The following is a 16,790-nucleotide window of genomic DNA, read 5'->3' on the forward strand; positions in this document are numbered from 1 at the left end:
GCATTAGAAAGCTACACAATCAAAGAAAGAACATCCAAATTGTTTTCTGAAGAGTAATTACCAATTTTCTATAATAAAAAATTCAAAGAAAAAATTTGAAGTCGAGTTAAACAATAGACACAAGAAGAAGTTGCCTTTGAAAAGGTTGGTTAGATTGTCTCCGTTGATATTTTTCAAAATCCAAACAGGCTTTGTAGTCAAAAGCCAAAGCAGAAGACATTATCATCCCAACTGTTATTATATCATCTGTGAAAAAGAGCGAGAGGAGAGGATGAGAAGGAGAAGATTACTGGGGAGGAAGGAAGACAAGCGTTGAAATTCTTTGTATTTTTATTTTTATTTTTGCAAACTAAAAGGGTTTGTTTGAGTAAAAAGAGGAGCATCAGTGAGGGTTAAGATTATTAACTATATGTGGTTTTTGTTCACGAGTCATAACCTCATTTTTAGGTTCTTAGGCGAGCAGGACTGACTATGTATGAGCTACTCTCCAGAGGCGCACTCTACGCAAATTGCACAAACAAATGAAAACATAAAATAAATAAAAAATTGAAGTTGACACTCGAAATGACAGTAATAGCATGGTATAACAATCAAGAAAACATGCATTCCAACACCTACTTCTCTGAAGGGAGGCGGGTGTTTACCTCTACAAAGCACAGGAAGAAGAAAGGAACTTAAATTATGAGCATACCAACTTCCTCTGCCCTTAGTTTGTTCCTTACAAATCAGTAGAAACACAAATTGTTCCCTTTGCTTTACAAGTACCGGGCATTGTCAATCTATAAAGAGTTATTGAGCAATTGGGACAAACCCCAGTTTCTTATAATGCTTTTTCTTTTGTCTTCGTCATCCTTTGAACAGAAAAGCCAACTACTCTAATTTCTTGAACTAATGACGGAAGACGGTGCACCGGTAATTACACTTTATCATCATGAAACCACCATCTCGTCTCCTTGGGAGATCTGCCATTTCTACAATTCTTTACATATCGGTCATTATCTTCCGGACGTTGCTGCAGGCATGGACAAAGTGCTTTAGATACATATCCCCTACATATTTCACTCTAGTATCCCATTTAATTGCAAATTCCTTAAGGGGGCATGCCCAATGTTTACAATATAATGATTGGTATTTTAGCAGAATAAATTGAAAGCATACCCTCATGCAATCAGTGTCAAAATTGTGACTGGACATGATATACTTCCTAGTTTTTTTCTGTATATTAATGGAGAGGGGGGGAAAGACTTGCTAGTTAAAAGATTTGAAAACACCAAGCTGCAGAAAAAAGGGAACACAAACCTTCATGGTGGAGCTTGATAGCATGGAGAGAATGCTAATACAGATGGAACTAACAGTCATGGCTGGTGACCATGAATCGTACAAAATATCTACAAAATTCCATATCAACAATAGAGCACATCAGGTGAGGCAGCGAGGGTAAAACTAAAAAAAATCATATTCTTTTAAATACAATGTAACTTTAACTTTAACTCATTGGATTCATAATGGATCAATTTTCCTGGGAGATAAAGAATGTTTGATACACCACGAAGTCAGCAATGAAAAATGACAACTTAAAGCTGCTGTGATATTATACCACCTTTAATTTATGTATGATTAAAATCTCCATTACATAAAAATTAATCTGAACTAACAGACTAAACATATCCAGGCTGGCAATGACCAACCAAACCTACAGCAAAAATCACTATTCAGCAGGATTTCCAAGGCTAGCTTTACTATGCAATATAAGTCACGAAAACAATTTCACAACCAAATACGCCCCCCTTCCCCCGCGCTTCTTCCTTCCCCACAAGGCTTTCACAACAGCCAATAAAGGAGTAAAGTTTTATTATTATCTCACAAAAAATTTGTTTCAGCTAACTAAATATTTTCAGCAAGAAATGTTTTGATAAGAAACTGAGGTTGAAATGAAACACTGACTCATATTTTTCAAGTAATGATAATAAATTTATGTGTAAAAAAAAAAAAAGCAACAAAGGATGATTCAAGTCCATTATGAGGACAAGACTGTCACTTTTAACAAATGATGAATACCAAATCAAGAAAAAGAAAGAAAGAAATAATCCTCGTACCTGAGAAGAAAAAGGATCGATGATTAAACTATGTACAAATCACATATCAGTTATCACAAAACAGAGCAAAGATCAGTAACTTATGACATCAAAAGATTAACTGGAACCCATAAATTACCTAAACAGATATGACCGTTGCTATAAATATGAGGATGCAGTGGAGCAGGAGGGATAAATATAACCTGTTCATCCCACCACAAGGATTCAGACCAAAACAGGTTAAATCACCAGTTTTATGGAAATCAAAATCTACCCAACATAAAATGATTTGTAGATATATGTTCAAGCAAATGCATATCACACAAACTGATGGATTTGGACGAACCTGTGGGGCTTCCATTGGGTAATGCTCAGGAAAATCGACCTGAAGCTGATAGGTCTCATTAGAATAGAGAGTTCCAGGGGCTCCATTGACTTCAATCACCCACCTTTGCATCACAAATCCCACAACACAATAATGAATTGAATTGAAGTAACTGAAGCAGAAAAACATAGACATTGAAGAGAAAAAGTAGACATTCATAAACCCCAAAAGAGTTCATTCGCCAAATAAAACTGTTAAGGGGGAAAAAAAGAAAGGAAATTTAAACAGAAAAGCGAAAACGGCAATAAGTGTGAGATGCATAAGTTATAAATTCTTATCCTCCTCTAATTCCATTGAATTTTCTTTCTGGGCAAACAAACAGAAAGTAAAAAAAGAGAAGACCTTTGGAGATTATCGGTGACTTTGTGTTTGAAACCTGCCGGGGGATTGACCTGCCACTCCAGGAGCTCCTTCTGGAGCCGATTGCAAGCAATCTTACTCAAAGTCTGAAAATTGAAAAAACAAACACAAAACCCAAAATCAAAATCAAAAACAAAGAAACCCAATCAAAAATCAAAAACCAAAAAACAGAAATTGCAAAAGAAAGCGATTATGAGATTGTGCTGCGCTTGAAATTAGGGCAAACCTTGCGACCGGAGGCGGAGGAGCTGGTCATGCTTTTTCTCTAGAAAATGGTCGAGAGAGAGAGAGAGAGAGTAGAATGTGATGGTGGTGGTGTTGACGAGAGACGAAAGGGACAAAGAGGGACCGGGCGGCCACGGTTTCACAACTCGTCTGTGTTCCCCACCATATCCGATTTTGTATACTTATATATTTTTTTTCTTATTGTTATCTCTGCCAAGGTGGCTCTTCACGGTGACGAGGTTACTTTATGCGCCCTGGCTAAACGACGTCGTAGCCTCCTTTTACCTACTAATCACGTCGTCTCTCTTTTTTGTTTTTTTATTTTAGAGTTTTTCATTGGTAGTTGTAGGTCTTTTCCCTCAAGTGTTTGGACACTTACCAATTAAATACTTATGCTGTTTTATATTGTTCAATGAAAATCCAAAAAAAAATTGTAATATGAGTTCATATTGCATGCAAACATTTACAAGAGATAACTACTCTAATTTAGAGAAATAGAAAATTCGAACCTTATATCATAATCAACTGGTCTAACTCACGTTTTTTTAAACTATGAATCTTGATGAATTCACTTTTTTATTTTATGATTTAAATTTGTTCACTTGTAGATTGTTCCATTGTTGATTAGATTTGGGGAATTGGATCCTATTGTCACTACTAGAATTGATTCTCTTGGTTGGACCAATGGGCAATTATCTTTCATATTTGCAGTATATGCATTGGCCACTTCAAATGGGCATTTTGCTTTGAAAGAAAAGAAGAAGAAAAAAAAACAGAGACGCTTCTTAGGCGCACAGCCTATAGTTATAGTTTGTGAGTTGAGCTCCACAAAGTGAAGGCCGAAAGGCAGTTAGTGATTCTCTCAGTATCTTTGAAGTAAGGTTCCACTTTCCACCCAACTTCATGTATATCCACATTGTGTCAATTTGCCAAATATTCCTTTGAAACAAGCACTTCCACAAGCAGGTGGATAAGTTAAATAATTAGTAAGTGACTTTTGTTCAAGAATTTGATTCTTACATTATTGTTTCTCTTCTTCTTTTTTTTGGAGAAAGAATTAGTGATTCGAACTTGATACCTTTTTTACCTTCGATACTTAAAACTATTGTTCTATAATCGAGTCTACGTGGTCGGCGGCTGGAGTAAAGGCCAAGTCAAACTCAAAAGCAGTGTTTCAATGTCCACACTAAGCAGTAAAAAGTAAAGAAGAAAACCAAATAATGCCTCATATTTTTTAATTTGTGTCCATTTTCTTAGGTGGGCTATGTCATTGCCTCCAGTTGACTTTACCTCTAAGTTATCAATATAAAGTTTGTATCTGGTTGAGGCCAATTAGGATTAGCATATTCCAGCCTTGATTAATGGAAATGTTGCAGGACAATTTGTCATGCGCAATCTTCCAATGTTTGGTTTCATTATATGCTTGGGAAGGCAAGAGATTCTTTTCTTAAAATGCATTACAAGTAATCTTTTTTATGAGTGACAATCGAATCGCAGTGTATACCATGGACCTTAATTTTTATTTTTATTAATTTTTAAAGTAAAAATTAAAATTAAAATTAAAAAATAATGTGGTGAATAAAGAACTAGATGCAAATAGACATTCCAATTTGATGGCAAAATAAAAAATAGACATTCCAATTTATTAGTGATGATATTAGTAGATTGGATAATTCAAAGGTCAATGTGATGTAACGGTCAACTTTATTTTGCCAAAATCCCGTTGGTTTCCAGAAGGAAATGGAAAGTAGCAACAAGGCCAATGCCTTAACTCAAACGCCAAAAGATGTTATGTCCAAGCGTCAATGTTCGGATTTTGAACCCCGGGGCCGAAAACTGTGACATCTGGTAGACGTCAACTTGAGCAAGCTGTGAAGTTGCAAGTTGTAACCTTCCGACAAAACTTCGACCGTGAAGATTAAAGAGTGAATATTTATAAACTCTTTGCAAAATATAGCATTTTCTCACTTTTATTTACATGAGATTCCTATAGAACATCAAAAACAGTGTTCAAGAAAATGTTTCCCATGATTATTTGTCAGCTCCCAATTCCACGTTTTGGCTGGCGTCGGTTAGCGGGCATTTTTGCTCCACACATCTCAATCTCGCAAACAAATGCGAGATCACTCTCTAGGAAACAGTCATGGTAAAATTAACACAAACCTTACTTCAGGGCTAAGAACTAAGAGAGTGCGGAAGAACTTTATATGGGTTGAGTATCCCTTTGGGGTCCAGCATTTTCTTGATGGAAGCCATCAAGCTCACCTGTCCAAGCAGATTCTGTGTTTAGACATTTTATATAAAGAAACTGAAGAGTCTCGAGGGGGAAGTAGAGAGAAGAAAACACCAAGCAGGTCACTCTCCATCTCATATTCACATAACACTCACAGTAGCAGTTGGCTTGCTGTAGAAAATCTCATTAGCTTTCATCAGTCCAAGGCCGTGCTCTGCACTAATGCTCCCACGATGCTTAGATGTCCACTCGTAGACAAAGGGTTCGATTTGTGTCAAAATCTACAGATGCACTGAAGATAATAATTAAACTGCACCAAAGAAAATGTACGAATAGCTCTATAATTAAGGTACAAGGAAATTACCCCATCATCATACTGTGCAGTTGAAATATTAAGATGCAAATTACCATCTCCAAGATGGCCATATCCAACTACATTAGCTGAATCACCTAAAGATTTAAATAAAACAAAAGGTGTATATTCAAAATTACTATTAAAAAAATTATCTTCCAGAATCCAAACAAATATAGATGTCGCGGGATCACATTGCACAAAAGAATAATAATAAAACTAAATAAAATCCCTAAACTTGTGTCATACTTGACAAGGGCACCATTGAAACAGTACCACTCTTTCAAGGGACTACCTGCAGTTGAATGTCCACACCCAAACCCACTCAACCCCTAAAGTGGATAGGTATGGCCACTGCAGCAAGAAGCTAAAGAATATTTCAATTATTGTAAGCAATAAGAAGCATTTACTCACTGAGTCTAGTTCTCATTTCCTCAACAAGATCATACATCTTTTCAACAGGTAATGATAAATCGTATTTGTAAACAGCTCCTGCTTTCATCAATGCTTCTGGTATTCCCTGCCACCATAAATATACGACCAACTGAAGGATAGGATGCTTACGAAAAGACGTAAATATTTGCTTCTTCATGTATATCAAAAAGGGGATAATGATCGTTGAAAATCTTAATGACCTGACGGCTGAAATTATTGCTACTCTTACTAAATGGTTATTAATGACAAGAAAATGATAGATAGGAATAACAATCCTGCAGCTACATTTCCTGCCTGCCACCAATTTCTCAGACAGAAAAAGTCAAAATGGTTTAATAGTAAGAATAAGAACGCATAGAAACATGAAGAAAAAGTAATCATGAGAAAAAAGTGAAATTTTTATATCATATATCGATCAACACTGATAATTGAGACCAAAGCAAGTAAAATACAGGTCCAGAAGACAGAAAAAAGTGGTTTTCTTTAATGAAGATTAGTTTCGCTTCCTGATTCATGAATTCAAAGCACCACATTGAATAATCATGAATATGAGAATTAAAAACCAAGGACGAGGCTTGGATTGAGGAGGAAAAGAAAAAAGAAAAAAGAGTACCTCGCGTATACGCCAGAATGATGATGCTTGGTTTATGTCTTGTGCTAGAGCTCCGTCAGAAATCAAACCAGCTTCCATTGCATGAAGCAGGAAGCCCTCGAGCTTCTGTCTGTATCCAAATACTCGTGATTTTTATGATTATGAGCATGCCAATAATTGTTAACTACAAAGCAAAGATACTGAATAACAATAGTCTATTTCCAGTTATGTGTCAGTTTTCTTTAAACCCTAACTTGTTTCAAAATAAGGTGTTTAAAAGTAAAAATAAAAATGGAAATATATTTGCAGGACCACAGGACCACCAAGAGGAGCCAATGAGGAACTGGACCTCAATGCTAAAGAAAATTAATTAAGCTAGGGTTAAAGCACTCTCATTCAAGCAGGTGAATAATTACAAGTGGAAAAGAGGTTACCTGTCGTAAGGTTCATCACTGCCTGTTGTCTCAATCAAAATATAAAATTTGTGCAATGTGGGAGGTAATGGGTTCCGAACACCATCTAAGTGATTTAGAACCTGCTATGTAAAATACAATGAGTAGGCTTCAAAATGAAACAGTGATAAAGCAGCAAGGCTATTTTAGGCAATGTGCTATGCATCCACTTCACTTCTACAAGTGCTATGCATCTGATAATAGGACCATACTTGCATTGAAGTCGAAACAGAGACGGTGATATAGTTTGTTGTAACTACAGAGGTTGAGCACACACTAAGTTCCTCAAAATTCAAAAAAAGCAAAAACAAAGAAAAACTATGAAACCTGAAAGCTTGATATGCACCAATAATGAAAATATCTAATCTGTGGCAGAAAGCTCACCAAATCCAATGACTTGCTATCCAAAAATTCAAAGGCAGATAGAATTTCCCCAAGTTTCCTCTTTGCTTCCATTAGAAGTTTCTGATTTATAGCGTAAAGGTGAGGAACCACTTTTTTAAGCGGGAGAAATGAGCTAAAAAAGTGATGAACTTGTAAAATAATAATAACAACTGGATATCAATATCTGCATTCTACTGAGCTTAATTTAGCAGAACTTATGAAGAAGCGCGACAATTTCCTGTCAAAGAAACTATCTTACCTGGCAGCTAAAGTAATCGCTGCATGCAAGGAAAGCTACATTTACTGAAAATAACTTTGGAGGGGTAAGTATGGAAACCTTGGATACAATTCCCAAAGATCCTTCACTGCCTACATTAGTGATAAACAAAAATTATACGATCACATCCTCACTAAAAAAATCCTAGTCTTCTACACAGAAATAAAAAACAATTTAAGTGTTCAGTACATACCTATGAACAAATGCTTTAGGTCATACCCGGTATTATCTTTGCGTAAAGTCCCAAGCATGTCAATAACATTACCATCAGCCAAAACAACTTCTAGACCTGTGAGATACGGTAAAATAAAATATACTTCAGTGCAGAACAACTATTAACAAAAGATTCTCTAAGAACCATGCCATTTGCAAAATATCAAGTTTCTACCAGCTCTTAAATACTTCAGAAATCAAAAAATTATTTGTTTTGGCAGAAGTCCATAATTATTGGTGTAAAGTCATAAGCAATTTAAACTAAGATAACCAATGAGGTTTGAAGCAGATGACTGTCAAACATCAAAGTTATGTGAATTCCTCACCAAGTACGTTTCCATGAAGTGATCCATAGCGGACAAGGCGCAAACCACCTGCATTGGTCGAAACGTTTCCACCAATCTGACAGCTTCCTTTTGCACCTAAGTCCAGTGGCATAATAAATCTGAATGGAAGCATAAAGTGCTTAAATATGATAAGAACATGAATATCTAGATTTCCATGGTGCGTAATTCAAAAAAGGGGGAAATGTGCGACAATCTAACAGTTTAAAGTAGTACATATGCCAAAATTGGATTATAAGTAAATTGCACAACCAGAGATGAGAATCTACAAAAGAAACATATAACTACGAATAAGGACAAGCGCGGTGGGTGGGCAAATCATGAGGAGATCATGCAACTAATAAATTAAGTTGTAGCCCTGTTTTATGGCATTTGATCCTGTCATTGCAGGTCCTGTTAGCAAAGAAAGTGATAGATTACAGAAATTACCCTTGGTTGTCCAAGAAAGTAATCAGATTTTCCAAAATGCATCCTCCCTCGCATACCAGAATACCACTCACCTGAAAGTAGGGATCAGGGAATCTCTTCATAAGCATGCAGTTTTACTGTTGCAACCATTTGAAAAATTGACTTCATGAATTGTTGGAGCACCAGACTAAATACTTAGCATTGAATGTCTACCTTGTCAAAAGATATTATGTTGTTCATCAAACTCATATTGACAATCACCTGCAAATACAGAAGGCTACTCAGGTGAAAATATCAGAAGTATGATAGATCTTTAACAAAACCACACAGCCTATGCATAGTATATAATATATCATGTCACAAAAATAAGACGATAAAGCTCTCATTTTTCAAACTTAGGTAGATGATAGAAAATGCCACCGCTAAATAACCACTCTCATCCATTAAAGAAGCAGAACAAACCACATTACTTCATCAAAAACTGGAACACTTCCGCCCACAAGACCAGTATTCCCACCTTGAGGAACAACAGCCAAGCATCTGGAATTACAATATTTAAGAATCTGTGAGACCTGCAAGGAAGAAATAAATACATAGAAGTCCTTAATTTGTAATAAATCTATCAAAAGCAATTGAGACATACACACATGAAAATTCAGGCTTTTAAGAGTGAGCTATAGGAATCCTGGAAACTTTTATGGTAATAATAAGACTCCTGGAAGAGAAGAAGTCAACCTCCTCAGTGGACCGAGGTTGCAGCAGAAGCTTACTTGAGCCTTTGTATTTGTGCATCCAGTCTGTGTTTGCAGTCGCCAGCCACTCTTCATCCTCAATTACACCCTTCTCCCCTAATATTTCCTTAAAATAGCTGATATCATCAGAATTTAATGTTGAAAAAGAAGGATTCCTCTGAACCTTTGCCGCCAAAGAACCAAAACCTCGGTACTGAAATCTCCTTGTCTTTTCAAGAAGACCCTTTTCCGTAGAATCTCGGAAAGTCTCTCCTTGATATCTTACGAAGCCAAAACATGTCTGAACATTCCACTTGTGATTATCACTAAAGAAATGGAAATCTCTACAATTCTTGCCAAAGCCATGCGCATAACCTATTTCGGATGAAAATTCCTTATTAATTTTACAAGAAAGTAATCCACACGTTCATAGTTTAACAACTTAAACACCAGCAGCATTGAGCTCGAATAATAACCCAATAAACAAAAAGTCATATTTTTCATTTTCTTCAAGACCATTTCTGTTTTCTAAGCAACCAAACGAAACATTTCTCAAATTCCAAACGATCATATTCCTCATATTTCATCAAACCCAGCTCTTCCTTTCAAACTATAATAGAGAGAGAAAATAGCATTTGATAGAAAGGTACTCAAATTGGAGATTGAAAAAGAGTCTCTCTTTTCTATTGTAAAATACCTGAAGTAGAGTTGTGGATTGAATTCACAGAATTAATGTTCAATCGGCGATCAAAGAGTGATCTATTAGAACAGTATCTGAAGAAACTACCGGTAGCTCTCAATCTCAACCTCTCCATTTTTGTAAATTCAGTTTCGGTTTCAGAGTTTCAGCTCCCTTAAATGAAAGTGAATTTGGTCTTCCATATTTATACGCAACTGAGAGGTCTGATTGGCCCGGCCCAACTGAAATACGACATGTCGGTTTTCGTAATATTACCGGGTTTCTTTCTCCTCAGTCGTAAACTGTAATCCCTATCCAACTATCTCTGACGCAGAAAGCTGCGAAGCACGAGCAGTATCTCACCAATGGCGTCGTCGCTCTCGTCCCTCTCCTCAATCCTGAACCAGCCTCACTGTGCTCTGCGCCTGAAGCTCCAGAGACCATGCTGCTTCACTCTCAGGTTTCTCAATTGGAGACCAGAAAAGTCCAGCTTCCGCTGCTACCACCACCACCAGCTGACGCCTCGGCCGCAAAGGAGGAGTCTTGGTCCCAATTTCTCCAGAAGCTTCTCTCAGTCTAACCCTAACCTTTCTTCTCTCCCGAACCAGTCTGAGAGCCCGAGCCTCCGCTACTTCGTCGCTCAGGCTGCTCTCACCGCTTCTGAAGCCCAGCCCCAGTGAGTTCACATTCATTTTGAAATTTCAATGGATTGGTTAATGTTACAGGGCTTTGTGCAGTTATTGGGATTGGGTTGTCTTAGAAAGTCTTAAAGCAATAGTCTTTGTGGCTTATCATTTGGCATTTGCGGATTTTGCTTATAAAGACATGATCTCATGGAAACTGTGTTTTACAAATACTGCACAAAACAATTCTTTAAGCACTCAAAATTAGCTGACGGTGGAGTTATAGGAGATGCTCGTTAAGGTGGAATTTTGACATAAGAAATGCTAGTGCGTATGATCTAAAATATTACTGTGATGTTCTGCCATTGTTGGAGAAATTTGGAAATTAAATGTCCTATTGTATTCTGATAGTTCAGAGACCATAGATGGATATACAAAGGCAACCCAACAAATATTAAATAGTTTGAATGTTCTTAAATCCGATTTCCATATTTATGATCTGTATCTCATACTTCAAATGTTTCTCTCCTTTCTTTTTTTCCTTTTTTATGTCTAGGAATGTAACAGCTACGGAAGTTTCAGAAGTTCCTCCAATGGGCCGTATCTATCATGAGACTTATGGGTGTCAAATGAATATTAATGATATGGAGATCGTTCTGTCTATTATGAAGAATGCTGGGTATAGTGAAGTTGTTGATGTTCCTGAGAATGCAGAGGTTATTTTCATTAACACTTGTGCTATTAGGGACAATGCCGAACAGAAGGTGTGGCAGCGGCTTAATTACTTTTGGTTTCTCAAAAGGCACTGGAAGAGCAATGTTAAAATAGGGAGGTCGCAGTCCAAACGCCCTCCAAAAGTTGTAGTTTTGGGATGCATGGCCGAGAGGTTAAAGGACAAGATACTAGATGCAGACAAAATGGTTGATGTGGTTTGTGGGCCTGATGCATACAGAGACTTGCCAAGATTATTAGAAGATGTGGACTATGGGCAGAAAGGAATCAATACTCTTCTTTCACTGGAAGAGACTTACGCTGATATTAGTCCGGTTCGAATTGCTAAAAATTCAATTAGTGCTTTTGTTTCTGTTATGAGGGGTTGCAACAATATGTGCTCATTTTGCATTGTTCCTTTCACAAGAGGCAGAGAGCGCTCACGTCCTGTGGAATCAATTGTGAGGGAGGTGGCAGAGCTTTGGGAAGAAGGTGTGAAGGAGGTAACACTGCTAGGCCAGAATGTAAACAGCTATAATGATGCCTCTGAGTATGAAAAGGAAGTTGAAACAGGAACCAATTGGAGATATAGTGAAGGCTTTTCCAGCATGTGCAAGGTGAAAAAAGTAGGTTCTCGTTTTGCTGATCTCTTGGATCGACTTTCCACAGAATTTCCAGAGATGAGATTTAGATACACATCCCCGCACCCGAAAGATTTCCCTGATGAGCTACTGTATATAATGAGAGACAGACCCAATGTTTGCAAATCTATCCATTTGCCTGCTCAAACCGGAAGTAGCACAGTGCTAGAAAGAATGCGTCGGGGCTATAGCCGTGAGGCATACTTAGATCTTGTGCAAAAGATTCGGAGAATTATTCCAGATGTGGGCATCAGCAGTGATTTCATATGCGGTAAGAGGTCTTGTTAGAGTTCTATTCAATTTTGTTAATCTTGCTTACAAAACTGGCTATCAACTTTGGGTGAGAAGAAAATTCCAGCTTGTACTTTTCTATGTCTACTATGAATCTAACTGAGTTCTTAAAATGTTATGCTTAAGCATTTCTATATGTATGTTTTTTGGTGCCCACTGCAAATCTTTTACAAGGTATTGTAGTAGTGATCAAATCATATTGGAAAGAGGCTTTTACTTCCAATATCTGGTTTCTTTCTTTCTCACTTTTTTATGATGTCCTTTTTTTATTATCTATTTTCAGTGTTTGGTCTGGATTTTATAAATCTGAACTGATCGGTTGAAATGTTCTTTCTTATCAATTTTCCACCTGTAACCTACAATATTTTCTTTTTTATTTCAGCATATGAAGTTTTTTTCCCTTCTAACATGTTTGTTTCTAATTACAGGGTTTTGTGGGGAGACAGAGGAGGAACATGCAGACACATTGAGCCTTGTAAAGGCTGTTGGTTATGATATGGCTTACATGTTTGCATATAGCATGAGGGAGAAAACTCATGCACATAGAAACTATGTGGATGATGTTCCAGAGAAAGTGAAGCAGAGGAGGCTGACCGAACTTATCAAGGCTTTCCGTGAGAGCACAGGTCAGTGTTATGACTCACAGGTGGGAACTACCCAACTCATCTTAGTAGAAGGACCCAATAAGAGAGCTCCGGATACAGAACTCATTGGCAAGAGTGATAGAGGCCATAGAGTTTCTTTTGCTAACGTGCTGTTACCACATCGAGATGCTGATTCAAATGAGGAAAGGAATCCCGTAGTTGGTGATTATGTTGAAGTGCGTATTTTGAAATCTACAAGAGCATCCCTATTTGGAGAGGCTGTTGCAATAAGTAAACTGAGCTTGTTTTACGACAATGTGGAGGAAGAAGCTGTTGCCTGTGGAAGTAGAAGTTGAACAAAGCTGTTCATGAATATGCACGCTAGTTGAGCTGCTCATGAATGTTGCAGTAGTTTTACTTCTTTATGTAATTTATCGTTACAGAATTACTTCATTCATGTTTTGTCAAAGGTGGATGCTTGGAGCAGCTTCTTGCTTGAAGGTTGGGAATTTATGGATGCTGGTAAAACGACGATCGGTTCAAATTATGCATTTGGTCTTCCTTGCGCCTGACATTTGGTTTTTTGGGGACTCTGGTAGTGTATAGCTTTGACATTTTCAATGACAAGTAACAGCCTCAACCTTCAAAAAGGTTAGGGTGCTAGTGCAACGTTTTTGCCTTTGATATATAACGAGTTGTGATAAAGATCTGATGAAAACCTATGTAATTTGATATATGAGATTTTCACCTTTCCACCCTACTTGCCTTTTATCTCATGAGTAGGCTTCCATTGGTTTGATAAATGTGAATTCTGCAGATTATACCTCTTCAAAGTTTTTTTTTTTTTTTTTTTGGACGAAATACCTCTCCAAAGTTAATTCCATTGAGAAGTGAATTTTGTTTAAATGCAACTCGAATTGACCAGAATGATCCATGTTGGTTGCGGTGTAAATTGTTTGCATAATGATGGATTATCCAGTTGAAAATACTTCAATATCAGATTCCCCCAATGAATGAAGATTTCATGCTATTTGCTGTCAAATTTTCTTCTTTCTTCATCAACCATTCTGCCATCAAGAAACAGTTGAAAGTATTACCTTAAATATCTCTACCAATTCCAACATCCCAAAATTTGATGGTACTTTTGACCCAAAGTAGCCAACAGGGATGACAATTATGAAACCAGTCAGAAAATAATGCAATGGGTCTCCATCAATGAATTCCTCCAGTCCAGTGATAGAATGTTGATGATGATCAATATGGCTAATGGGTGACAATGAACTGTCATGATTATCCAAGCAGCAAGTAAAAAGTGGTCAATGAGCAGCACTGACCCTTCAGAGTGCACCACCCCCACTCTCTCCACACACTCCCCTTTCACAATTCACAATCAGCAAGCAACCCAACCACTTATTACTCCTCATTGCAACTAAGCGCTATTGTTAGTCCCTCATACACTCACACAAACTGCAACCAATTAATATACTATTGATTCTACTTGCGGCTCACAATCACCTTTTCACCATTCTTAAAAATCATTGTTGGGGCATACACAGTGAGTCAAAACATAAGGTTGACAATTTCACATTCATTTAGGTGGTAAAAGGAAAACAGAAGGTACAAAATTCTGTCCCAATGGGTTTTTCTTTTTCTTGGTTGGAACTTGGAATTTGATCCTTCACGGGGAAATATGGCGCGTGAGGGATGAACCACCACTAGTAGTAGTAGTAGTACCATTGTTACTGTTACTGAGGAAGAGATAGATAATCGACTAGACCGCCTGTCACCACTCACTCACCACTCGTCCTTTTTTCTTTTTTTTCTCTCTCTCATTTCTTTTTCTTTTTCTCTCCGACAATTTATTAGATAGTAATCTACATATATTTTTTTTTTAAAGGAGATTTTGGAAAAACTCAAATGAGAGAGAAATTTTTTAAAAAAAAGCTAAAATGAACAAAATTGTCCTTATTTATTTTTAAATTTTTTAAAGAATTCTTTACATTTGCATGTTTTTGATTTGAAAGTTGAGAGGTTTTTCTGTCTTTTTTGAAAAAGCTTTGACTTTTTTCAAAAGTGAAAATTTTTTTTGACTAAAACTTAAATTTATTTTTTTATAATATAAGTGATATTGAAGGTGGGAAAAATTAAATCTAAGAAATCGAGCAAATAGGTAAATATTCTTAATTACTTACAAATTTCATGCAAGAAATCCACTTCACATGCTTAATTACAGAGTAGGACCAAAAAAACATATAATAAGAGGTTGACCAACTAGGATACATATAAAATATGTTGGTATTTAAAAGATTTTCAAAGTTTACAGTTTTGAATTTTAAATTTTTTTTTAAATTCTTTTGGTTGTTTTCTTTTATTTACTGTGGGGTATAACATTTTATTTTTCAGTTTATTTTTTAATGCCTTAATTTTTTTGATTTAACTCCTTTACATTTGACACATAACTAATTCTCTCTACATCTCTTCTACTTTCTTCATTTTTTAGGGCAACGGTTCTATGACTTGGAGACAAATATTGACATAACAAGATATAAGGAATAGGGAGATCGAACGATAACTCTACAAGTAACAATGTTGGAATCTACCAAAGAAATTGAGTAAACTTCAAATATATTGATTGAAAAGAAGATGAATAAACTTACAAATACAACGCCATGAGTTGGTTTAAATAGAAAACAAAAAAACCCTAAAACCATAGGAAACCCTAGGTTCTAGAATATTCCTAAACTTAGCTAACACAAAAATAATAAAAATCATATTAGGAAAATAATATCCTACTAGATAACTTATTCTTCAAAATATAAAATAAAACATTAAATTAAATACAAATCTTGACAGAATCATAATTGCTTCAAACTTCCTCAATCAATTAGAAAATCCCAACAATACGCCTTCCTTCTTTTCCTAGCGCCATAATTGACATTTAATTGGAATTTTCCTCTCTTGCACGATTTCCTTCCAACTTTGAGTCACTTTATTTTAATTAATTTTTCACACCATAATTGACCCATATTTCGTCTTACATCATATATTCAACTGCGAACATGCTCATAACGGACCTTGAATTTATGTATTTGAGGTCATATCTTGGAGTCTTATATACCGTCAGTACCTCCACATAGGGAAACTAAGTACAAAAGCTTTAGGACATTGTATTTAATGTGCTTCACCATACCAAGCTTGCATTCTTGCTCTTAATTTATTTTAGTTTTATTTTAGGGTTTAAGCTTTTCAATTTATTTTATTTATTATTTATAGGGTAAAGGTTTTTGTATTTGAGTTTTGCAGAAAAGGAAAACTAATTTTTAATAACATAATATATATATATATATAATATAGTTTGGTAGTATGGTTCACTCAGTTAATTTTAAGGTTCGTTTAGCAGCACTTATTAGAAATCTTATATTTAAAAAGTAGTGAGATTTTAGTATTGAAATTTTAAGAATCCAAAGTTTCATTTATAAATTCTATACAAATTAGGTATTAAATTCCACATGACTCCAAAACTTGAACATATACCTGCGATAAGGTACTTTGGTCTTGATCTCGCGTATGGGGCTAAGATTCGAGTTCATAAGCTAATATCCGAGAAGCATGTCTTTGCACTAATAAATAATCATCAGTACATGATTTGGAGTATTATACTCCTACTTTAGGTTACACACTTAGTGAACGTTATGGACTTATGCATAAAATAATGTAAGTGAAGATATACTTTTTATGAAGAAAATTTTATAACGTTAGTTAAAAGGTGCACTAGCTATTTTGATGTTATGTTGT

General features: G+C 36.1%; 3 protein-coding genes across 5 annotated transcripts; 1 reads left to right on the plus strand and 2 right to left on the minus strand.

The window, feature by feature from the left end:
• LOC18769569 (probable ubiquitin-conjugating enzyme E2 18) lies at positions 566–3,223 on the minus strand. The gene is made up of 6 exons (XM_007204683.2): positions 3,047–3,223; positions 2,803–2,906; positions 2,422–2,524; positions 2,215–2,278; positions 1,300–1,388; positions 566–1,012 (listed from the first exon to the last, which is right to left on the minus strand). Exons 1-6 carry the CDS (start codon positions 3,074–3,076, stop codon positions 917–919), a joined length of 486 nt encoding a protein of 161 aa, XP_007204745.1. The 5' UTR covers positions 3,077–3,223; the 3' UTR covers positions 566–916.
• Positions 4,938–10,358, minus strand: LOC18771746 (D-2-hydroxyglutarate dehydrogenase, mitochondrial). 3 transcript variants are annotated; one of them, XM_020568066.1, is made up of 15 exons: positions 10,164–10,332; positions 9,471–9,841; positions 9,206–9,307; positions 8,949–8,996; positions 8,757–8,827; positions 8,310–8,428; positions 7,964–8,059; positions 7,840–7,862; positions 7,494–7,574; positions 7,092–7,192; positions 6,679–6,787; positions 6,045–6,150; positions 5,643–5,728; positions 5,434–5,559; positions 4,938–5,310 (listed from the first exon to the last, which is right to left on the minus strand). In XM_020568066.1, exons 1-15 carry the CDS (start codon positions 10,279–10,281, stop codon positions 5,221–5,223), a joined length of 1,647 nt encoding a protein of 548 aa, XP_020423655.1. In that variant the 5' UTR covers positions 10,282–10,332; the 3' UTR covers positions 4,938–5,220. The 3 variants fall into 3 exon arrangements, with proteins under 3 accessions (XP_020423655.1, XP_020423654.1, XP_020423656.1); XM_020568065.1 differs by having other exon boundaries at positions 7,753–7,862; XM_020568067.1 differs by lacking the exons at positions 4,938–5,310; positions 5,434–5,559; positions 5,643–5,728; positions 6,045–6,150 and adding an exon at positions 6,157–6,359 and having other exon boundaries at positions 7,753–7,862; positions 10,164–10,358.
• LOC18771217 (CDK5RAP1-like protein) lies at positions 10,435–13,820 on the plus strand. Its single transcript, XM_007204164.2, has 3 exons — positions 10,435–10,821; positions 11,325–12,391; positions 12,840–13,820. Exons 1-3 carry the CDS (start codon positions 10,511–10,513, stop codon positions 13,349–13,351), a joined length of 1,890 nt encoding a protein of 629 aa, XP_007204226.1. The 5' UTR covers positions 10,435–10,510; the 3' UTR covers positions 13,352–13,820.

Source organism: Prunus persica, chromosome G7 (genome assembly GCF_000346465.2).
Source record: "Prunus persica cultivar Lovell chromosome G7, Prunus_persica_NCBIv2, whole genome shotgun sequence".
In the NCBI taxonomy this organism is placed as follows: Eukaryota; Viridiplantae; Streptophyta; class Magnoliopsida; order Rosales; family Rosaceae; genus Prunus; species Prunus persica.